Below are 24,560 nucleotides of genomic sequence, written 5' to 3'. Positions count from 1 at the left end.
GGATTGTTCAGTGCTTTCCCAAAACAAGATCTATGTAAATAATGGCAAATATTTTCTTTTGATGATTTTTCACTAGAAGGTTTTTTCCCTGAATCCTAAACTAAGCTGAAAAAATATAATGCATCTGTTGTGCACATCACTGATCCAAAGACCTCTTTTTCGGTATGGCTCTGCTATAAAAAAAAACCTGCCATCTCATTTTTTTTTTCCTGTAAATACTTAAATTTTGTTGAAATTGAACCTAAAATAAGCAATGTTCCTTGTAATTTTGCTGTCAGCTGAGATACTGTAAGTTGAGTAATTTGTAACATATCCCAAATTGGTATAAGTAACGCTCAGGTTTGAAGTAGCTGTGAACAATTTGTGGATACCTGTAGCGGTGAGAACAGCTTTGGCAGGACTCTTTAGCGCAGAGATAAAACTGAATGCAAGAAAGAGGAATGTAGCAGTGCAAGAACTATGTTCTTTTTTGCACATCAATGTGATACAGTGCAGGTCTGATTTAACAGACTGGAAAAATAGCCTTTGAATTTTGTATGGTTGTATAAATATTTTGCTGAAGTGACCTGTATTAATTATCTATCCCATGATTATCATCCCTAATATTTCTTTTCTTTTTCCTTCTTAGCTGACAATGCCAACGTTTCCTGTTGTTGTGAAGATTGGGCATGCTCATTCAGGCATGGGAAAGGTGCAGACACTACTTGTTGCATGTTAGGAGCTTGGTTGTTTTTCTAAAATAAGACGCTTACTGGTTATTTTAACTTTTCACTCATCTGAATTCTGTGTGATCCCTGCCCTTGCCAACTCTCTCCTTATTTTTATTCAAGAAAACAGCCCTATTTAAGAAAATACTTAAAACACCTGTGTATATGTTCAAACATATATTCAGGTTTATGTGTTGTCTTATATAGGGGTAGCTTTAAGGATATGTGGAGATGCTTTCCGAAAGCAGAACCTTACTCGTTAATTTAACTGACTGCAGTGAAACTAATTAAGCGTCGAGGTGTCCAGCTTTGTGGGCCTGGGAGTTTAGGAAAGTTTTGCTGTTGTTGCCTCCTAGTTTCAGCTTGAAAAGGATTTATATTCATTTCTTGTCACAATGTATTCTCTGTGGCCATTTCATATCACTACCTAACTGCCGCTTTCTTTCTCCAAAGTAATGAGTGTGGTGAGTACAGTTTTTTTGATAGTTACTTATCTCACAATGTTGGTTGAAGGGACAGGATTTAAACCTCACTTTCACCAATAGCAATTTTTTAAGCTATTATGAATTAAGCATTTTCTCTCTTTGAAAACACTTCAGATGACATTTACTAATCCAAAACACTAAAAGCAATCATATGATAATATTGATCATCTTGAATCTTGAAAAGTTCCTTAAAGACTTGCCACTGGGCAGTGGAAAACTGATTTAATTGCATTTTATTCAAAAATTGCATTGTATGTTATGCTCTTTTGCCTGTGATTGTTTTAATTAGTCCTGAGCAAGTCAGTAGGAATTTGGCAGCCAACTTGAGAATTAATCAGTAATCACTTAAACTATATTTTTTGTGGACTGCATAGTGTAAAGAATTAGAAATTGTTTTCTGTACTCTGAATAGTAATATCTCATAATAATGGGAGATAATATACATAAGTGTTTGGTATATCAAATGTCTAAAAATAAAAATTCTATATATTCCTAATATAAAATACTTCCAATCCCTAAAAATTAAATGCCAGCCATTTGTGAAACACCGTGAATGTCAGAGTCTAAACACAGGTTTTCTCCTACACCTGTCCTGCCTAAAGACATTACTGGCACGAGGGTTTGCATTTGCCATAATTAGAGCAGTGCGTGCTATTAGGCTTTCAGAAAGCAAATTGAGACCAGCATTTGGCTCTGGTTTTGTGGTCTCAAAAGGCAAATTATGCTATACTTGTCTGAGAGTTGAGAGCAAACACTCACACTCTCTCTTTCCCTCTCTTTTTCTCTCTTTCTGTCTCTCCCTCCCTCCCTCTCTCCCTCCTTTCCTCTCTCTGTGCCAAATCAGTATTTTTTCCCTGCCAAATCAGTATTTTTCACCTTTCCACCACCATCTTACCTTAAGACGTTAAAGATTGGTGGCCTTAGTCCCTATTAACAATCTCTTAACTCTATTTTTTTGTATCTAGGAAATTCTAATCCTAGAAAACCTGACTCCTCACAGAGAGCTTGACAACACCGGGAAAAACGGGTCATCCTGGTCTTGAGCCAGCTCTGTGCTCCATGCGAACAGGCAGTCAGCATGACATCACGATTCTCCCTCCTGGGAGATCCATGACACTGGATAGTATATGGTTGGCCCATGCACAGTTTCATTTATATGTCCAGTCTAGTAAATCAGCAAGAATTCTATACGGATTAAAGCAGAATGAAATACCACTGTCTTCAAATTGCTTTCTACAGCAGAATAAGAATTCTTTTTTCCTCAAAAATAGGTATTTTAGTACAGGATTTCTTGGTCATTTTTTAGATAGAATCTAGAAATTAGATAAAATATCCCGTTCTTTTATATAAATGAATGCTATCAAAGCCCATATTTCTCATTAATGCCATTTGCAACTGAATTCTTCCTTTTATTCCTAACTGCTGTTTTTTTCTCTTGTATATGCTGTTTACTTGTGGCGTGGTGACTACAGATCAAGGTAGACAACCACTACGACTTTCAGGACATAGCCAGCGTGGTTGCACTTACTCAGACCTACGCCACTACTGAACCCTTCATAGACTCCAAATACGACATCAGGATCCAAAAGATAGGCAGTAACTACAAAGCGTACATGTGAGCTAAAAACTTACCTTCTTTCTCCCTTTTATTTCAAAATTGATAAGCATCAACAAGATTAAGACTGTTAGATGAGTCTCTGAATTGAAATGTGCTGACTCCATGTCTCCATTGTCATGCTCTTTGGAAATAAGGTATTTCAGACTTTCCAGGTTTACTGGGGTGCTTTTTTTAAAAAAAAGTTGATTGCCATTGGGAGAATAAAACAACAGGTAAGCCTGCCACAAGGGTTTTCCTGCTAATATTTGTTTATATATTCATATAAAGACATGAGCAGTTGGAATTTTCTTTCTAATAGAGGAGCATATTAAATGTATTTTTCTTTTTTCAGCCACTTTGTTCAAATTTTCTTTTAGCTCTTAAGCTATTTAGATGGCATTCATTCACACAAACCTGAATGATAACCTTATACAAATGGAAGAAAGTACTTTTACTGTAACAGGTGTAAGAAAAAATCTAATCTTACAATGCCCTTCATATATTTGGATGAAAATCTGTTCTAATTTCAGAAGAGCTATTGGAGGTTGCAGATTCTTGTTAAAAGATCATTACTGTACCAGAAACCTAATGGGTATTTCAGAAACAACTTTAACTAGAGCGGCAAGACAGATTACTGTGTATCAGTTGAGCTGTGGTAACTGTCTTTCTGCATACTTTTACTCTGTTTAAAAGATCAAACAGTATAACTCAATATACACTCACTTCATTTATGTTTAACACAAGTCAGAGCAGCTCATATATTTTTTCCTTCATGCTTGTAGTTTCGTGCAAGAAAAATATGCCAAATCACGACTAAGGCGAAGCCCTACTAAGGACTCCTGAAACACTGGAGACACCAGATGTTTCTTGTATGTTGACACTTGAATAGAAAACAGTAAAATATAGTCAGATTCTTTATCAGGAAAAATTACTGATCTCCAATCAACCCATAAATATTAAAAAACGGAAGTGCCAACTGGATTAAAATGCATAAAATGTTTCTAAATATCAAGCATAGAATAAGCAGTAGGTCTCAAGTAATTTAGAAACAGCCAGCAAGATCTATAAGGTATGTGCAGTCCTTTGCCTGGAGGCATAGACCCAATATCTCTGAAAATTCCTAGCTTTTCCCCCTACCTGCAGAACCTATCCTACTTTTTTCACAAATTCCCATACTCTTACTCCCTGAAGTCCTATCTCTCCTGTCAGTCCAAACCATATCTTGGTCCCAGTCCCACCCAGGTTGTTTCCTTTCCCTCTTACTCTGCACTGTCCCATTTGAAGGCCTTGTTCTCCTTGCACTTGCAGTTACTACATCTTTCTTTCTCTACCTCCAACCCTTCGATACAACTGTTCATGTCTCTTCACGTCTAATACAGTGCTTTTCTGTCTTGTCAGTATTTTGATAAGGCAGATTTCTTGTACGATGTATCTCTCCCTTCCCCTACTTAGAACATATAATTGCTTTGTTTCTGTCTTAGAGCTGCCCAACTGTTAAAGGTTATGATAGACTTCAAGATACCAGCAGAGTCAGATGCTATATTTGTCCAGTAGCTTGCTTGTCCAGAGTATTGCATTTCGTAGGGAAGGTCCCTATATTTTGCCCTTGACTTAATTTTAAAATTCTGTTCAATCTTTAAAACAACATTTGGAAGATTCAGACATATGGTATATTTATCATTTTTTAAACATAAATGTTTCTTCTTCCTAGAAGAAGTAGTTAGCCTAAGAGACAGCAAAAGTAAGTTAAAATGTCGGAACATTCTTCCTAACTTTTATTGCTTTTTGAGGTTGTGCTCCCTAAAACCTATGGATTCATCCAAATACTGAAAGCCTACCAATCATTTTTTTTCTCCAGATTCTTTCATACAGTTAAATCACAAAAAGTGAAACAGTTGTTCACTGCAACAAAGTATCTTGAAAAGAGAATATTTACCAAATGTCTTTAAAATTTTTCATGTGTGTACATATACATTATGTCAGTAGTATATTGTTTTACAGCTGGTTCTCATTTTCTTCTGCAAGACAGGAACAGAGTACTTAGAGGGTTACCACAAAAAAATACTAGCTGAACATTTATTTCTGTAGTTTAAAGAGAGTTAGCAGCTTCAGTTTTATAATTCTGTGGGAAATTGTGGTATGAGTGGATCCATGACTCATCAAACACTGGTGCTTGTCATCTGTCAGTAGAGATTATAGCCAAAAGGCAACACTTAAATGCTCAGAAATGCTTAACTATACTAGTATCATTACAGAATTCAGATGACTTCAAGGAAATAAAAAGGGCCTAATAAAATTTTTAAAACATAAAAAGACAGAAATTCCTTTCTATTTCCAAAATCAATACATTGAATCCATAACTGTACACCGGTGTTCAAGAAACACAAGCACAGCACCACATTAACCACATCTACCTTGCACATGGTTGGACTATCTATGCAAGAAGTGTAGGTAATCATTTCTACATTTTTTTTTCTGATGAGAAGTCACTGTCCACAGAATTTGCATCATTTTTTAAAATCACGTGTAGCAAAGCAGAAGGTGTTGGAAAGGGACAAGCCTAAGTTACTTAGAATTGTTCATGCTGAATACAATTATTTCCCCATCTTCCAGTTTCAAAGGATTTCTTCATATATTACAAAGACCAACTGAAGTGAAAACATGTAAAGCGTAAGTGTGATGTACTCAGACATGCTAGGAGATGTTTTCTGTAGTATTCAACTAATATTTAGTAGAAGAAGATAAAACAATGGTGGAAAAACGTATTTAGCAATTAAGAAAAGAGAAGCACAGAAGAGGGTGGGGAACCTAAATGTTGCCATAGAGGAAGTCGTATATGAATAACCGGAATTGTATCTAAGTTTGAAAGACCGGATGGTCTGGTTTGGTACTTCTACACAGTCTAACCAAACAGCTCTTCTGTTCTGGAGTCTTTCCTCGTCACAGACTTAGCACTGGTGGCTCCATCCCACAAACTCCATCTTTGCATTTAAGAGAGAGTGAAACAAGAGGGAGCATGTGAGGAGCTTGCCATGATCCCCCAGCCAGGCCCCATGGGGTCCCTACAGCCACGCAGGGGGTCTTGGCAGTGCTTCGGATTCTGCAGGGAACGGGGCTTAATAATGAGTTGCTCTGAAAGGGCACGCATGGAAATAAATACTGCCTGAAAATGTGAAACGGAAATCACAAAATAGCCTTATTACTGAAAAGTGTTGCCTTACACACACAACTCGGTATGCACTTTCCTTTTTCACTAGTTTCTCCCACATCCTCAAAGAATATGCTACCTCAGAAGGACTTTATGCTTCATATTCAACTAATTTTAAAAAACTCCCATAGAAAGGTCAACATTCACCCATAATTACTATTGACCCTTATAACTGGATTAATAGAAAGATGGGGAGAATACCCCTACAGCTGCCTTTTATATATACTTTTATTAAATTACAGGTGTTGCTTTATTTTACTAACTGGAAGCAGTTTATAATTTGTGTCCTTAGCTTGTTCTCAGGGTAGTATTTCCATTTAAGAAAACAGCTATCTTCTCAGCCCTAGTAACAATCCTGAAGTGTTGGTGGAGGGAAGAAAAATTTGAGCATGGAAATAAAGCTGTTTAGATTATATGAATAAACTAGCAAAGAAAGAAAATTGGATGAGAATCCAAAATGCAACTCTAAAACAGGTTCTAGGATCACACTTAAACTTCGGAGAATTTAAAAGATATCTTGATTTAAGTGCTGGGCCTAACTTTCCAGTACTATGGATCTAAAAGGATAACCTATAGTATATGAAGTAGGACTATAAATTATTTAATTTGTTTTAAACTGATAACTTCTTATTTCTAGCACTTTTGCAATTAAAAAAAATCTTAAATGAGCACAACTTTCACAGCATTGTCATACATCTTACCATTCCTACAGTGCAGTGAGTGTTACTGGCAGTTGTGGTGCTTGATTAGAATTCTTCCCTTTTAAGATAACTTTTAGTACTAAGCTGCCAGATATGAAAAAGATGTAAATGCTGCTGAATCGTTCATGCGAAAACCAGGAAAATTTAAGAAAAAGTGAAAATATAAAATCATTTTCTGTCTTTGTAATTTTCCCCCCTTTCAGGAGGACTTCCATATCTGGCAACTGGAAGACAAACACGGGCTCGGCAATGTTGGAACAAATTGCTATGTCAGATAAGTAAGTCACAGCTCATGCCTCACACTGCTGATTTGTAACTCATGGTAAATGAATGCCTCTAGTTCATTTTGGTTTTAAAAAAAAAAAAAAAAAAAAAAACACCTTTGAATTGGATGAAAGAAATGAGCCCAGAGTTTCCAAGTGAAGTTGCCCCAGGGTTAAGTACCTAAATTAAGTAGTAGGCTTAGGTGCTTAAGTACACATTTGGGTTCCTAAATCCACTGTGCACCTAGAAGACTACTGGCATTTCCTCCAGATAATCCCATTTTTCAGCTTCAACCTTCCAGTCATTTTCACTGTTTCATTCGCTGCCTTACATGTAGAGCTATTCCCTTCCCCACCCATGTCATGCTGTTTCTAACTATTCCTCTTCTATCTTGAAAACAAGCAATCTGGGCTCAACTTTGCCCATTTATATCCTATTTCTCTTTTCTGCTTACAGCCCAATTGAACCGCTGCCTTTTCATTTTTGAAACTTCACTTAACTGAGATTTTTACTCCAAATGCTGGGATATACTGAGGCTTATTTCCCTCACGTCATCGTTTCAGCTCTGTGCTTTGGCTTATTCTGCTTTTCTTTATTTTCTTTCCTTACACTGGATACTTTTTTGAAATCTGGTCAGTTATATTCTCCTTGCAGTACCATGTTGAAGCTTGAGACTACAACAACTGGCCTCTCAGTATTGCTCATTTGCCCCAAGTTCCTCTACAGTACCTAAACCTCTCCTGCAAAAGAAAGGTTTGACACTCTTCGATGGCTATGAATTTTCTGTTGTTCAGCTTCTGCAAGGGTTTTTCCCTGTGGAAACTGAAAATCCTCTGTATCATAAAAATGTAAATCAAAAGAATTTTAAGTTCAAATAAATGTTTAATGTTCGGTAGCAGGGTTTTTTTTTTTTTCTGTTCTTTTAAGTCTGAAACCCACAACAATTTGTTCCATCTTAGGAGAGATGCAGGACCTGAACCAGTGCATGCTCTGAAAGGTGAAAACAAGTAAGGGAATTAGAACTCCCTGCTGCCCAGCCCCGACCCCTTCTGTCTAGACTGTGTCCTCATGGATCTCCCCTGTGTGGACAGAGTGGAGCCACATTATTTTCTCATTCCCCTCCCACCTTCCTTGAGAAAGTGAGGTTGTGCCTTCACTGCGAGGGGAAAAAGAAAAAACATTTTTTTAGTGTGTATAATTATGGTCTGTGAAATATTCCTCTGTAAAAACACAGGCCCTTTAGTTTTGCTATAAGGTAAACTAAACAAAATCAAGTATGGGCAATGAATGTAAAATGCTAGCCTTGCCTAGCTACCTCACTGTAAATGCTTTGTTTGTTTCCATTTTTGCAAGCAAGACAATTAAAGCATAATCGATATATTCCCATAAAAATATGCTAACCAACAAAACAAATCTTTTATGCTGATGAAGACAAAATTAGGGAAAAGATGGATGTCTCCTCTTAGCAGAAAGGGGTATACATTATATGCCCATGTTCGTTTGATTATACTCCAAAATGTGAACAGCAAAGCAAGAAAAAGTGAGCTTTTCTGATGAAAGTTAAGTTTAAAGGCAAAAGCAATCAAATCCAGTGTGTGTGCATTTAAGCACATTTATAATGCATTTCATGATTTAAGAAAAAGTGCTTTGCAAGCTTAGTACTGTTGGAGTTGACTGAATAGAGAGCTTAGTCTAGAAATGTGGAAAAGAAGAAGAATCTGCAGCAGTAAGAGATGATGGCTAAACACACAACAAGCACATTTCAGTATTACATTTTCTTACTGACCACTCCATTTCAGACAGGCCTTGACTGGTAGGATCAGAAGGGTACAGACCTATTCTAGTTGTGCAGACCTTACCTGGCACCCCAGGTGCTCAGTGCCAGCCACCCAGGGTGCCACACTGAGCGCTCAGTCAATTCTGGAAGGTGCTGAGCATTATATTGGCTCTGGGAGAACTGTGACCTCAGGCCAAACCTACTATGCAAGCCTTGGGTTTCAAACACAACAGGCTAGTCCAGCCAAGACCTTTCTTTCCAAATGTAACTGTCATTTTCAGCTCTGTGCATCAACATAAGATGCACTTTGGTATTTTGTGCCAAAAAAAGTCATTTGTAAGCAAGCAGAGCATGCAAGCAGTCCAAAGAGTTGATCCATCTACAGATGTTGAAATTGTCAGGCATCCAAAGAAACCTCTGTTTTTAGACAAAAAGAATTTTTCTCATAGGAAAAAAAAATATATATTTTCTTTGCTAAAATGTTGCCATCAGGATTTTTTTTTTTCAAACAGTTTTATCAATTTCCATACTCTCTGTTTTTTTCTTTTTTTTCCTACTGCACTGGAACACATTTGATATTAGTTCACATTTTGTATTTTTTCTTATAAGTTTACTTGGAAAGGATGTTATTTCTGAAGATAGGTATATATGAATAAGTGCTTTATTCCTCACAGACTAGCCAGCAGTTTCCTTTGATCCTACTGTGAGGTCAAATGGTATTTTTTTTTTTTTTCAATGGAAAATACTATCATGTGGCAAATTTATCATCATGGCTCAAAAACTGGACCAAGCAAGAGCCAGACCAGGTCTTTAAAAGGAAATAACTCTCACTAAAGTAGTGAATGAAAAAAAATATGATAGGTAACTGGTTTAAACTGTTTGTTGTTGTTTTAGGAAAATGACCTTCAATTGGTTAAACTGTTGTATCTGGCTATATAACTTCTTACAAGATCCTATCATAACTTACTGCTGCCTAGGCACAGTTATGCTGTTAGTCACTGAAAGTTCTCAATGCTATTTTGTGTCTAAGAGCCAATGTCGTCACTGAACAAACACGTACAGCTTGCATCACCTCCGTGAGCTCTCAGTGAAGTATCATGGCTCGCTTTTTATGTCACTTTATGTCTGAACTTGATCACAGGAAGTGCCTCACTCTTTTTCTAATAAATCCGGCTTTATTCCCATGTAGGTCAGACAATCTGTTCATATGATGAATAAAGCTCTTTCCTTGCAATGAAAGTAAATCACAGTACTGCTTGTAGAAATGACATGCAAGGGCTAATATGCTCAATACTCTAGGAAGGACTATCCTTTTTGTAAGATTTGTAAGCATTCTTCATCATTCTTTACAGCTTCTGTTGAATTTTAGTGTAATCGTCTATAGCCCGACATGAAAAACTTGCCCAACTTTTGCATAAGTGTCATGCAGCCATTTCTCTTGTACCATCGTGATGGTTGTTTTATCTCTTTCGACTTGTTCAGTGATGTATTTATAAAGCAATCAGTGCTGCTTTGCATTCCTGCATTTCCTTCCAGTCATTTAAGACAGAGACTCTCATTCTAGTGTCCCTGATAAACAGCCATGTTTAAGTACTCTACCAAGCACTGTAGGTAAGGCATGCTTGGATTTGTGCACAAATACACCAGTTTGAATTTCACAGAAGCCCTGAGAAATTTAAAACTCCTTCTAAAACTCTTAGCATTACTCAAATCATAAAAATTGGTCACATGATAAATGCTCCTTCTGTGGAGTTCTCAAATAGTCTTTAGCCTCAACTGTCAAGCTGTACAAGCATAAAGGCAATGGAAACACAGCATGCCATATAGCTATACGCTATTTATGTTCCAGTGTAATGATCTTCAGGTTACTCACAGTTTAGAGCAGACACATGTTTGGAGCAAAATAAGCTGGGACTGGAGCCAGCATAACACTGTGTTAGGATATGGAGCTACAGCTTTTATGGGTTCTACTGGGAAAAGCAGAGTTAACTGGGCCAGTATCTCTAAGCTGCTGTTCTGAGAAATGCAGATACGGTGAAAGTGATACTGTGAAAATTCTAAATTTGAAGCAAGCATTTTATAAAATACATTATTAAGCTAAGCCTCTATAAAAACAAGACTGATACGATACTCATGGAAAAAATATTTTTATATAACAGGTACAAGCTCTGGGTTGACACCTGTTCTGAAATATTTGGTGGTTTGGACATCTGTGCTGTTAAAGCTGTACATGGAAAGGATGGAAAAGATTATATTTTTGAGGTAAGCAATCCAACCCTTTTCAGTCTTTGCAAATACAAAACTCTTGTAATGGTTAGGCATTGGCTCATTTGTGTTTCAGGAAAGGTGATGTATTTTTAAGCAATGTTTAAATCATAATACCACAGCCACATGTCTAAGTTAGTGGCAACATTTGCTGGAAAATGTAACCATATCATATGGTAATGTTTTTAGAGTCTGAGGAAATGTTCGTAGACTACAAAACAAAACCAAATGTAGATGTCATATTTGCCCAACCCTTGTAATTTCTTTCCTGAGCAGGCTTACTAGTCTTTTCTGGAAGACTTATTGACAACACTATCTCAAGGGAACCCCAGCAAAATTATACCTTTACATGGGAAGGGAAATTACAAATGAAGAGGAAACAACTGTACTTTTTTTCCAGCCTAAATGTGACCTTTCAGATCTGTTTTTTTATGAACCGTAGATCTAGAAGATGGTGCTGTAGATCTTTTAGAAAAGTTTAAATTTCTTGTTTATCTTAAGTTTACTATGAATAAATATACCTTCATCTGGCCATAAAATCATAACTTGCATGTCACACAATTCACGATTTGTTCAGCGTAGTCCATATTCGTAGAATTTATTTGGACTGTAAAAATTCCCGGAATCACTCCCATTCCAAAACAGATTCATATTTGCTAAAGCAAAAGCATGAATATTTTTTTCCAAACTATGGGAGTAATCAGGGGTCCAGAAGGAGATTTTGGCTGGACCCTCTGTAATTATGTGTATCTGTTTATAATACTTATACATACAAATATATATCCATTCATAATGCTGAGCTGTACATTTTTGTTTTGTCATGATGTTAAACAGCTCTCCTTATTTTCTTCTTGTTTCACAAAGGAGATGCACAAATTTGTTTATTCCTATTGCAAGTGCTGAGATCTCCCAAGTCAATCAATAGCAATGTAAAAGTCTTGGCAACTTGCAGAAATAAACTGTCCGCAAAACAATTAGCATTGATCACTAGCTTCAGAGATACTGAGGAGAACTTGAGGAAGTCCTGTTTTCTTGTCTGCCTGGACATACCAAGAGTTTATTGTATCTTATTTTATCAGGATGAAAGAAGTGTTCCATACTAAAGCACCTGTTTTTATTCCTTTATATACTCTGGTGTGTGTCCCCCAAAGTTCCCATTCAATCTGTAATGCTTGTCCTGGTGAAATCTGAAAGAGTGAAAAACTGTCTTTTACTCTTTCTGAAACATACCCCTTTGACATCGGATGAGGCAGTATAGAGGAAATTTCTGAATGTAACTTTTGTCATGTGTGTGACTTCACTGTTTGCCTGTAGTCATGGGTATGTCTCAGTACTTCCTTCCTGGGAAGGTATTGGTGTCTGCTTATAGATAAGTTCCTCTCTGCAAGGTAGCAATTGGTCTTTGGCAGCTCACACACATCGTTCGAAGCTTTGTGGGATACTCTGCACACCCTACGGCGCCTAAATGTCTCTCACACACCGATTTATTTAAATTCATTACATTTGAGAGAGGTCGTGTTGATTTGGCTGGCTTTAACCCAATACATTTTGAGCATTTAAGTTCTAAACTAAAGAAATGTAAATTATTTTAAGATGTAAGGTCATGCTAGTAGTTAAAAAGCAAAAGGGTGTGTGTGCAAAAATATAAAACTAGACTAGCATTGCTTTTAACAACTGTGTTCCTGGAACTGCAGGTTCCAGGCATAAATCAATGTTATCTCTCCTAGGCTGTAGCCAAAACTAGTCTGAGAAGTGACAAGCATCAACCCGCTCCACGAAGCTGTTCTAGCTGATCTCTTTTATTCTCTACTCCCCTTTCATGCTGCTGTAATTGATTTTTTTTTTTTCCTGCTCTCACTGGAAATGCCTCCTCTGTTTTAACATTTGACTTTTCTGTTGCCTCAGCCCACAAATTCCTGTCAGACTAAATGGACTTCACTTTCATTCACTGAACTTCTTGATTATTTCAACATTTTTGATATTGAATGACCTAGTATCCTGAAAATCATGTGTCCAGAGAAATAATATTCAAGCATACATTTCTGTTTTCTGAAAGAGGCCACATATATCACATTAAAAGTGTAGGTGACATATTAGGCAGTAGACTGTTTTGTCCAACTTGCCTCTTCTCTACTTATTGTCAAGCTTTAATATTTTCCTGGTGCTCTCCATGAACCTACTGACAATTTTTCAAATTTGTGAGCAAAGCCAGCAAGCATCAACTTCTATTTAAGTCAGTGTACACACATCAACTTTTTATATTAGACCTGGGTAGTCTATTTGGTAGAAGAAAAATGGGGAACAGTTTTCAATAATAAAATTGCTAGTGAAATTATATAATAGAGGGAGTATCTCAATTCCTGTTTCTGAATAAATGCCCTAATTTTCTATGCCAGATACATTCATACTTTTAGAAAAACAAAATTAGGAACCATCAGGAACTGGCTTTATACAGCAGTTTAAGTAGTGCACACAATAGATGTTGCAATTAAAAGACTGAGTGGATAGAGGCATGATAGTTCTTGATGTTCTACAGCACGAATGTTCAGCAATTGACTGAATTGTTTGGAAGATGTAATGCTCATCAGCAAGAATATTTAGAATCTACATAACCCATTAAAATGCAGAATTGTTTGCAAAATTGACATCTGCCTGAATGTGCGTAAAACTTACTACCAGTTGATGCTAAAAAGCTAGATTCCAATCAACAGTTATCACAGTATAATTCTAGCAGTTTGCCACACTATAATTCTGGGATACAATAAGAGTGCAGAAGACTCTCTGTATCGGTAAGGAACAAATTCTGTCTTTGTGTAATTTTAACATGAGAAGATAATGGTCTAGCACATACTTACTACAACCAAGAACAAACAGCTAGGCACTCAATCTGTAAATTCTGGGTTTATACTTCAGTTGCAGTTTCACAATGAAATTCGTGCCCTCATCCGTCTGTGTCCTATTATGAAACTAAAGCTGTTATTAATGTCACTTTCCTTCTGCAGATATGACCTGGCAATAAACATGAACTTCCTAGTGTATGAAATAATGCATATAGTATGATCTCCTTGATTTTTAACTTGGGACGTTCAACCACTGTAACCACCACTACAAACGCATGCATGTATTTCAACCAGCTTAGAAGAGTAAATCTGAATTAGGGTAGAATTCTACTGAATTATCTTTCACTATTCTAGGCAAAGACTAACTTCAGTGCAATTTTCTGCGTTAAGGTTGAGAGAACAGCATTTGATCGGAGTGAGTGATAGGAGTTACTGAAATGTGACCATATACATCTGACTGTACTGGAACCTTGATCTAAGGAAACCTTATTCATTTTCTTAGCAATTCTTTTGTACCTACCTTTACAATAAAGGTTGTTATTCACACACCGTAGCAGGGACTGTAAAATATCCTAACATTTTCTTCAGTATTAGCCCCTGCCAACTTCTCAGGACTCGTTGCATTTCCAGTTCCTGATGACTTCTCAGGTCTGGTTGCATTTTGAATTACAAACTACTGCATCTCCTGTGGGGACCTTAGGGAAAGCCCCATGTTTATTTCATATCTAGTCACCATCCATCTTCTCAGGGGGGGCTATATATGCTCTCAAGCCCCACTGAATCTAAGATGGCCTCCTCAAACTATTCATTTTTCCTGAAGTCAATTACTTTTCCCATAATTAAAAGGACATATTAAAATCTGTATTAGCCTCTGCTGTTGCAGTCATGTTCTGCCCTAGAATTGCAAACATTTGGATCCCCAGAGACACTGCAGAAAAATAACAAATTTGTAACAGCAGCAACACAATCCAGCTTCCCTGGTCCACAGACCAATCGAGGTAAATTATTTTTGTCAGTACTCAGACTCTCAAGTATGGACCTTAATTCAAAATAAATTCCCCTGGTTCTCAGTGAAATTCTTACTTCTTCCATCTGGACTTAACAATTTTCTTACCTTCTTGTGCCATTCACAGTTGTGGGGTTTTTTTTATTTTTATTTTTTTTCCCCATGTGTAATTGCCCTCTCAGACTGCCTGGGCACTTCTCCTGTGCAAGTTCTCTATCCATCCCTGCTCCTTCTGATTGCCCTTGTACTTAGCACTCCACCCTAGCGTGCACTTTTTTCTTCGACTGTCTTACGCAGCGTTTCTTTCCTTTGCCTTTGATCTCTACTACTGCTTCTTCCGTAGCGCCATTTAGACTGGGTCTTCATAAAGCCCTAGGCAAAGGATCTCTCATAAAATATTCTGTAACAGATAAGTGTGTCCAGATTATGGCAGTCAGAGTAGTTCTTCCTTCAAACAGCAGATGATCCCTTTGCAATTACTGATGTCTTATAATTGCACTGGCGCCTGTACTAATCCTGTTCCATTTCCCTATATGTTTGTCAGAGTTAAATAAACAGTATTTTCTTCTCTTTGTTAGCAGTCTCAATCTTGCAGCCCCAAACTCAAATACTTGCCTCGTCCACGCTAGCAACAGAGAGCACAGACTAATTCATTGAAAGGTCTTATTACTGAAAGGTCAGTCTTTTTTTTTAATCACAGTATTGTGTTGACTTAAACATGCTGCTGTAGTTTCTGCTGCTACTGCTAGTTTAAAAAAGAGATGTGCTAAGTGCATTTCAGAATATATATAGTTTCCATGTTACAAGATAAATTCATATTATACAACTAATTACTGAAACTAAAGGTAAAACTGATACAAATTAAGTGACCATCATTTATAGTGACCCATGCTTTTACTGACATGAGCTAAACATATTATGCTTTATAGATTACAGATGTCTTTTTTTGTGCATGGAATATTAGTGGGAAACTCCACTATTTTGAATAAATGAACAAGGCACTGAAGACCTGGCTCAGTGTTTAAATGATTTTTAACTAATACAGGCTGCAAATAGTCTGCTGATGAACAGGATGCTTTGGGTATGCTTAAGCTTTGCCAAGCTCTCTAAAGTGGGAAATTGTCAGCATGGTATTTCTGTTACTTAGTCACAGGTTTTAAAATTTTATTAGCATTCCCCAAAATATTTTTTAATCCTTAATATACATTTATATAAAACATTAATGAATTCTGATAAGTCTCACTGAATATTTTTCCCAAAAGGAAAATTTACTTCATTCTCTTAAAATGAGAATGAAAATGAGAAAAAAATAGAAAAAAAAAAGCTAGAAACAAAACCCAACCTGTATTCTCACTCCTTGAGCTTCTTAGCCAAAGAATAGCAGAACTGCTCTCTTAATGAAGTCAACTTCTATCCATGAAGGCAGCAGCAGCAGCTGGGCCTGCTCGTAGCAGCCACATTCTGGGCTGGGTGTAAATGCTGCTCCTGGATGCTCAGACCAATCCCCCCAGCAATTCAAGTGAGGGAGGCCCTGCAGTCTCCTGTCACCTCTGACTTCTCCCCACCCAGCTTGCCACACTAGTCCAATGAATTATTAATCTGAACACTGTGCCTTGCAACTGAACCATTTTCAAGTTTTTTTTTTTTTTTCACTCACTCTGGTATTCAGCAATATTTCATCTTGGAATCAGTAGTTTCTTGCTTTCTCTTTTTACAGATTTGGTAAACTTCAGTAAAGCAGCAGAACAGATTATAGCTCATCAACTTTTCCAACTTGGCATCTGACTAGGTACTTGTTCAGTTTAAGGTTCAGCACACCTTTGACCAACAATATTTGTTCAAGTATGGCAGCCATCAAAAGGCTTTTTAACAACATCAAAGTAACAAAAGGTTGTCCAGGGCAAATGGCTCTGTTTTCTGATGTTGTATGTGTTCCAGTCTGCCTCAATATGTGAATGTGGCAGTTATGCTTGAAAATATTACCTTAGGCTTTAAAGGAATGTAAGATTTTCTTCAAAATATACCTGAGGGTACTCGACAGAGGCACCTCTGAGTACGAAGAAAAATCTGCCAGAAGATTTTCAAAGAGTAAACCTTCAATTTAAAATCCAAGTCAGCTAAGCCTTACTGAATGCCAGGACTAAAGGCAGCGCTGGCCAACTGGCTGCGTATCTCCTGAGAGCTCTGTCAGGCTCAGCAGGGCATAGTCTCTAATTAAGCACCCTGGGCCTTTGCCAGTGAGTCTGAAAGCTTCACAGATTGTCAGTCCTTCAGCAGTTTAAGTTGTAGTGAGCTCCAGGTCGTTTACTGAAACTAGCACACTTCTGCCTAGGATACAAAGGCACTACAAAAGGGTGGTAAAACTCCATAAAAATGCCTTTGTCACAACCTTGACAAAAGTTGACTCTTTTTAGAGGTATCCTAATTTGCACTCACATTTTTACTACTCGTGGGGTGACAATTTGACAAACCTTACAAACTGCATGGATTTACTGTTTGCCTGAGTCTAGCATCTCCACCACAAATTACAAGCCTAGGCTTTATGGCAATCCTTATCTTAAATCTGCAGTTAGATGGCTGCAGATCAGTTCAAATGTTTGGTTTTGGGTTAGTAAAGGCAACCTGCTTTCAGTGTCAAAACCCCCAATTCTTGAAGATAATGTGTTGATGAGAACAGCTGCTTTGATTTTCTACCAACAAAACTAAATCTAAAATTAAAAAAAAAAAAGATGCACTATAAGATAACCATTAACTATTTATGCTCAAAAACTAAGATGGCAGTATTGTGTCACTTAATGATACCTCTTAAGCTGTATGTGAAGTATATCTATAGACTTTGCTTTTTGTTGCTGCAGGCATTTCACAAGTGCATTCCTAACACTCCACCTGGTATTTCTCAAATTCCTATAAATTGTTTTGCTTAATTGAATATCCCTAATAACTTTCAACTAGGTGAGAAAAATCACTTTATTTTGTGTTAAAACTTTCAATCTTTAAAAGGGCAAGAATGAGAAATTTTATCCAAGACCTACTCAAAAATCTCCTCAACTTAATTTAAGCTTGATGAGGCCTTGGGACTTCAACTGCCGCGATGTCGGTGTAATAGTATCAAAAATCTAACTTTCACATTTCTAAACTAGCAAATCAGATATCTATCATAGATAAAAGTTCAGCAATAACCTGTCCTTTATTCCATTTTAATTTAGAATGTGTAATTTTCCATCCCTGCTATTTAATCACTTTCCACTCAAGGTATTTCCCCCTCTGCTACATTAACAGAAGCTTAAAACAATGTTACTAATAACTGACTCTTTGTATGAAACTTTATGTTCAATCTGAGCAGTCAAAAGTAATCTTAAAACTGGTATTAAGCTCTCTAATATCTCAGAACAGGCATTATTTTCTCTTATGAGCATACAAGCATCCAAACTGCGCAGATAGCTCAGCTGATTTACTAAATTTGCTGTGAAGTTTTGAGCAAGGCCTGAAAGCTTTTTTTTTTTCTTTTTTTTGTCCTTTAATGACAGAACTATATTTTTCCCTTAAATTCTGATAAATCAAATGGCAACATCTCCTAAAGAAAGAGTTTGTATGTAAAGTTGCATTTATAGAAGTACTTAAAAACAACAATTCAGTCCTTTGGCAGGGTCTTACATTTTACATCTTCTGTTTCACAATTATTCCAGATAGTTTTTCATGTCAGTAGATTTTATACAATGTAAGGTTTTCTTTGCACACTTGTGAAAGAGGGATAATGCTTGCTCCTGTAGTTGAAGTAAGGCAGAATTTACTATATATTTGATATTGAGAGGAGCAGTATTTTTAAAAATAACTGTCACTAATGCCTTCAGGTAGTCCAATTTTTAGACAACAGAGATCACTCCTCTGCAAGTCAGGTGCTTAGCAGTAGGCAGCCAAACATTCAGCAACCATTGTGTGGACAGCAAAGCATTCTGACATCCAGCCATTTTTAACGCTTTAAAATTTTAGGCAAAGTATTTGACATATGAGGTTGTCTCTTCCTAGGAAATTCATAATAAAAAGAAGAGAATCTTGGGGGGGTGCATGACGTGAGCTGCGGGAAGTTGAATGGGTGAGGAGCTCATCATTGTGAGGAAGAGGGTAATTTTAAGAGAAGGAGGAGCTGAGGGTTAGAGGACAAATTCCTGAAATATAAATGATTCTTCTAAGCTAGAATCTTTTCCATCTGAAACACTGACATGTTAGTTGTGAAAACTCACTGATCCTCTGGTCTTACAAAAGCTATGAGGACCCCACTGATCCCTTACTTAAGGATTCTTTTGGCCTTTGTCCAAAACCACACGTTATGTTACCAGCAGAGTTTATTATGGTCTCTTCGGAATGGTTTGTCAACGTTAGTGGGACCTCTTGCATGAGATTTGGCAGCTTGGCAGCTTTTCACAGGCTGAAAATGAGATGTATGGAGGATAGAACTGGATCAGATGTAATGAAATCCATACCTTATATTGCTGCTAATGCAGCAATAGTAATTGCTTTATCCCAGACTGCTTCCTATTAATAGTATTGTTAGTCATTTCTTACTCGTACCTATGAGAAACACCAGAGTGCATGGCAGCAGGTGACATGTCTACACCTCCTTCTGTACAGCACTTAAACAAATTGTAAAAGGATGGCAGTTTCTCAGAAGAGAAATAAACCATTTTCATATTGTTGAAATAAGATGTCCAGTGCTATTGCCTAAGTTGGATTTGTTTCCTTGCTACTTTTTTAAATCTCTCTCTGAATCACACACATGTGCCAAAAATGGGAATACAAATAGAAATAACAAATACTTAAAATATACCAAACCAAAGTGAAATGAATTCAGTATTCTTTTTATCCATCAGAAAAGTTGAGTGAAATAATTGCTAGACAATATTAACCTATCACATTTAAAATCAAAATAAATACTGGGGGGTTTTTTGCCTGTGACATTCTGTTTTCTTTTGTATTTCTTTTTGTAGCTTTCTTTCTTAGTCTTTTTTCCAACTGAACTGCAGCCTCATATTTTTTTATAAAAGCCTGTCAATAACAACAAGCATGTATGTTCTTATTTCAACTCTTTCATTAATCCTTAAGGATCTGTTGTTTTCTTAGCAGAAATCCAACAAACAGCTGCCAGCTAAAGTTTTAATTGGCATTTCTATGGCTCAATTCAGCCTAAGGAACATGGTATGAACAAGAAATCACATAAGAGAACAGGTCTTCCAAAATGTAGTTTGGACCATAGTGCAAGCAATTGCTTCAGATTTTTGGCAGTCCACAGAGTAGCCTAAGAAACCTTCATATTGCCTATCCGCTGTGTGTGATGCGTATTTCCCACATGAATCATGTTCTCCACAGAGTGTATACCCAGAACCTGTGTAACGCTTTAAGATTGTAAAGGGGGGATATTGTAAAACTACTACTCTTGCTCCTCTGACCGATACCCTACACTCGGCTTTTTCTCTGATACAATATTTATCATTTCTTAGATATTACTTGTCTATTGAAAAAAAAAAATAAAAGAGATGGCCTGATATTCTACTGATATATGAAATTAGTTTACTTTGGTGCCATATCAACAGCTCATGTATTGTTTTATTTTCACAGGTCATGGACTGTGCAATGCCTCTCATTGGTGAGCATCAGACTGAAGACAGACAACATATAACCGAACTAGTCATAAGCAAAATGAACCAAATGTTGTCCAAAACTCCTATACCATCTCCTCAGAGACCCACTGCCACTCAGCAGCCTCAGGTAGGAAGCCTTTATTTTTTAAAATAGAGCATCCTTTTTAAGCTCAAATTTTCCATCACAAAATTCAGCTGGAGAAGTACGCATGCACATACCAGGTTGCAAGAATCTATAGCATGTTATAGAGATTTGTCATGTTTAAGTGGGATTATCTCCAATGTAAGTAATATATTTTTGTTAATGTGGTTCTACATACAAATTAATAACCAGAGTCAGTGAATTACCAGGCTTTGCAATGTCTCCTGCCAGTCATATATACCTAAAATATCATGGAAGTTTAAATAGCATGGGAATAGTAAGAAGTGCTCTTGTAGACATCCTTTGCCCTGACGATGTCAGTAAAAATGCTAAGACAGTAGCTGCTGTTGTGAGAATTACCTGATAATCTTTTTCATGTGATGCAATTCAGGAAAATGCCTTTCAAACCTAGGAAACACCTAAGATATGTTCAGCATGCTAGAAAACTTATGTCAAAGGTTGCAAATAGATGAATTTGTACTTATTTTTATAGGAGGTGGTCTGATGGTTTAAGTATGGGGTCCACAGAATCCTATCTCTGTCCTTATTACCAGCTTGCTTTCCAGCTTTGGAAATTATGTTGTTTTTTCATTTCTGTGCTTCTAACATGTTTATAACATGCTTATTGACCCTTTAAGCAACTTCTGACAAAGTGGCACATTTGTACAAGCTTCTAAGAACATAAAAGTGCTATATAAATAAATGCTTAAACAGCATCTCTTATGTGTTTATAGAGTAGGCAACAGGTCTGATCACAGCAGCATAATCAGCCACAACTTCCCCATTCTTCTTTTAATACATGGAAGGAATAAACCATAACAATACATTCTGAGAATAAACCATTAAGCACTGTATTGTTGATCTCTACCAGCCCAGCTCCATGGCAATTAGTTAAGCCACAGAATAAGCCAAACTCTAGGACAGGAATTACCAAGTGTAAATCAAGAAACTATTTTTACCGTGAGTAGGCTTCACACCAGGTAAACAATTTGAAAACAGCTCTGTGGCATACCTCAGGCAGACTAGTTCTTGAGGAAGAATGACTAATTTGTTCTTCAAATATATCATCATGCTTTAAGTTATAAAAATACGCTGTCCCACATAAAGAAGTGCTGTGGCTTCTATTTATATTACAGCCACTTGAAACTAAGCACAAAATTGTTGCAGCCACGTAACCGCATACAATGGAGAAGTTTCCATCTGATATGACTCAAGTCCATTGTAAAGGGCACCTAAAAAGAGGATAATGAGGGGGGAAAAATAAATCACTTTATGCCAAAATATATTTTCTTTTGGGTCTAGCAAATTAACCATATCTTAAAATGAAGAAAAGAGCCAATTATAGAGTTGCTCAGAACATACGAATCAACCTAAATCAAAATTTGTGAAAAGAATGGACGCATTCTGAGTCATAGAGCCTTTAGTATTTCACAGTCTGTGGGCAAAAAATAACACAAAGTTCCAAGTAGGCATGCTTTCCTGGATTTCGAAGAAGACCAAAGAGGAGGAACATTTATAATAACTGCCATCATCCAGTTAAGAAAAAAAAGCTCTGGGTGAACCGAGAGATAATGTTCGCTGTCTAGCTGCAGAACTTCCATTAGTTTTCTTCTAGCCTAGTTTATGTTACTGAGGAATTCAGCCTTTGCTATCCGCAACAGTATATTGCCTTTTCTTTTTTCTTATCCTGTTTGCTGCTTACTACGACTGCAGTCAATCAGAGGATACTTTCAGAATATTTGCAATATTTGTTAGGAGGTTTTCCTTTCAGTTAATTAGATTCTGCTTCCTTAAAATTTGTCGTATTTTCCATTAGTTTAGGAAGACAAAGAGGATCAGAAGTTTTTCATACCGTTTGTAAATACCCATTAGTCTAGTCAAACCTAAGGGAAGATCTAAAGTATTTTAAAAAACATACCTCCCCTTGTGCAGCTTATTTTTGCTTTTCTAGGAATAAAAATGAATCAATGAATCTAACATGTTCAAACAGTTTTCTTCTTTAATCTGAGAAGTTATATTCTAATCTTGAAAAATACAGCCCAGTCATTTGTGGAGCAGGAGCTGGACAGATACTGCAGTAATGTATATAGAATAAAGCGTATGTGTATGTGCATTCTTTGAAGCAAAGTATTGTCAGCATCAAAGAGTAATTTGTGCATTTTGCTATTTCAGCTTTTAAGTGGACAATTTACAGACAACAGTACAGCTATGCTTGTGCCGAGTTTTGAATTCTCTTATTATCTGCATGTTTGTTTTAATTCTTTATAGTATACCCACTACTGTGACATTGGGAACCTTGTACGTAAAAGAAAACTTCAGTTTATAAAATGCCTTCAGTGCTAACCCTCTTGCAATTAACTGGTCATCCATCAAAAAACAAATCAAAGATTAGGAAAATAAGCCTTTGTTTAGAGCCATGCTGCCAAATCTTGATGGTAATGATTGGCCTTGTGATATGTTCTGAAGCCTAACGAAGGTCTCCTGGTCAGAGTTGTCAGAAGGAGCAAATTCCAAAGGCAAGAACCTCCAAAAACAACGTCCTGCCTCTGCTGAAATCTCAGAAGTGAAGCTCGGCTTCAAATTCACTCTTAAGCCTATTTACACTAATCTGAGCTATCAGACATGCATACATATATTTATACTTTTAATATTTTAATATACACATAAAAAACACTTGCCCAGATTCCATAACAAGGTACACAAAATGACAGAGAATTAATCTGTGACTGAGAAAAGATGTTTACACTGCTTCGTGTTGTGGCTCAGCCCACCCGACGCTGGCTGCAGCCAGCAGACTGTTCATGCTGCCTGCCTGTGGTGCCAGGCTATGGTTACTGCATCCCTTTGGCAGCAGGATCCAGTCATGTTGGAACAGGAAATAGTCCTTGATTACAGGAGTCCACGATTGCCACTTTTGCTTTTATCAGCTACTTCAGGAGTCTTTCCACTGCAAAGAAAAGCAGTAGTTGCTGGATGCAGGAATGTTCTGTCTGATATAGCTATATAGGATCAAAAAATTCTCTTTCAAAATAATTTCTAATTGGTCAGAGCCCAGTTAAACTTTGTTGAAGGCATTTTCTTTGAATTCAGCTGGTATTCGTAACCCAGAAAGTTAGGTTATTTTCCTATATTTTAAAAACATAACAATTTTTTCACTGAAAAGTGGTGTGATATCATAGAACCTTCAGAGGAATATTATTTTAACAGCTGCTTTCCGTGAGATGGACCAAAATCCTGGTGCTGCACTTACCGGCAATAAAATGATGGAAGTTTAGATTTTTCTCCTTTTTAATCCTCTTTTAATAGTTTTGATAAAACTCCTGAGAAATCTTGGTCATTTCCTAAAAACTGAACCAGTGGGTAAAGTAGCCAGTAAAGCATTCTGGCCAATGGAATCACAAAAGTTACCTGGGAAACAGAGTTATCACTGCTCTGTCTCCATCTGCTGATAGGAAAAATCACTGCTGAAATTTCTGCTGCTTGGATTTGCAACAAATGCTGCTATGATGAAAAGCAAAACTGCTCAAGTAGCAGCAAAGTGCCTTCCTAAAAATCTTGACAGAGAATCTAAAGTGAATCTTAACAGAATCTGAACTCATTAGGAAAAAATGAAAAATATTGCGAGGGCATATATACTTGATGAATTTTTTTTAAATGCTTTTCAAAAAGTAAGACAAAAGCCATTCTTAAATTGTAATGTTAAAACAGTTTTTAAAATTCATTTTTGAAATACTGAAAGTTCATTGCAGAGCTAATCAGCCTTACTACACCTGTGAGTTTTGGTAATTTGATTCATAGCGACATCTTGTGGCCCATGCTCTTTTTGGATTAGTGTTTTTTTTTTTTTTTTTTTTAATTATGTAGGATTTAGTATTCTATCATATTATATTGCATTACAGAAGTGGCATTACATTAAATGAGAGTATACATAG

At 36.8% G+C, this 24,560-nt stretch overlaps 1 protein-coding gene across 1 annotated transcript in view; it reads left to right on the top strand.

Moving 5' to 3' along the window:
* Positions 1-24,560, top strand: part of SYN2 (synapsin II) — a 130,062-nt gene that overhangs the window by 91,568 nt on the left and 13,934 nt on the right. The window contains exons 6-10 of the mRNA XM_088522879.1: positions 629-691; positions 2,665-2,807; positions 6,902-6,976; positions 10,899-11,001; positions 20,464-20,613. Of these exons, the coding sequence (XP_088379005.1) occupies positions 629-691; positions 2,665-2,807; positions 6,902-6,976; positions 10,899-11,001; positions 20,464-20,613 (534 nt within the window). The remainder of the gene's footprint in view (positions 1-628; positions 692-2,664; positions 2,808-6,901; positions 6,977-10,898; positions 11,002-20,463; positions 20,614-24,560) is intronic.

The sequence above is a fragment of the Tinamus guttatus genome, unplaced genomic scaffold, assembly GCF_059628265.1.
Source record: "Tinamus guttatus ecotype Peru unplaced genomic scaffold, ASM5962826v1 Tinamus_guttatus_pri_ptg000169l, whole genome shotgun sequence".
Classification (NCBI taxonomy): Eukaryota; Metazoa; Chordata; class Aves; order Tinamiformes; family Tinamidae; genus Tinamus; species Tinamus guttatus.
The sequence above is the reverse complement of the archived record's forward strand: the minus strand, read 5'-3'. Positions and strand labels throughout refer to the sequence as shown.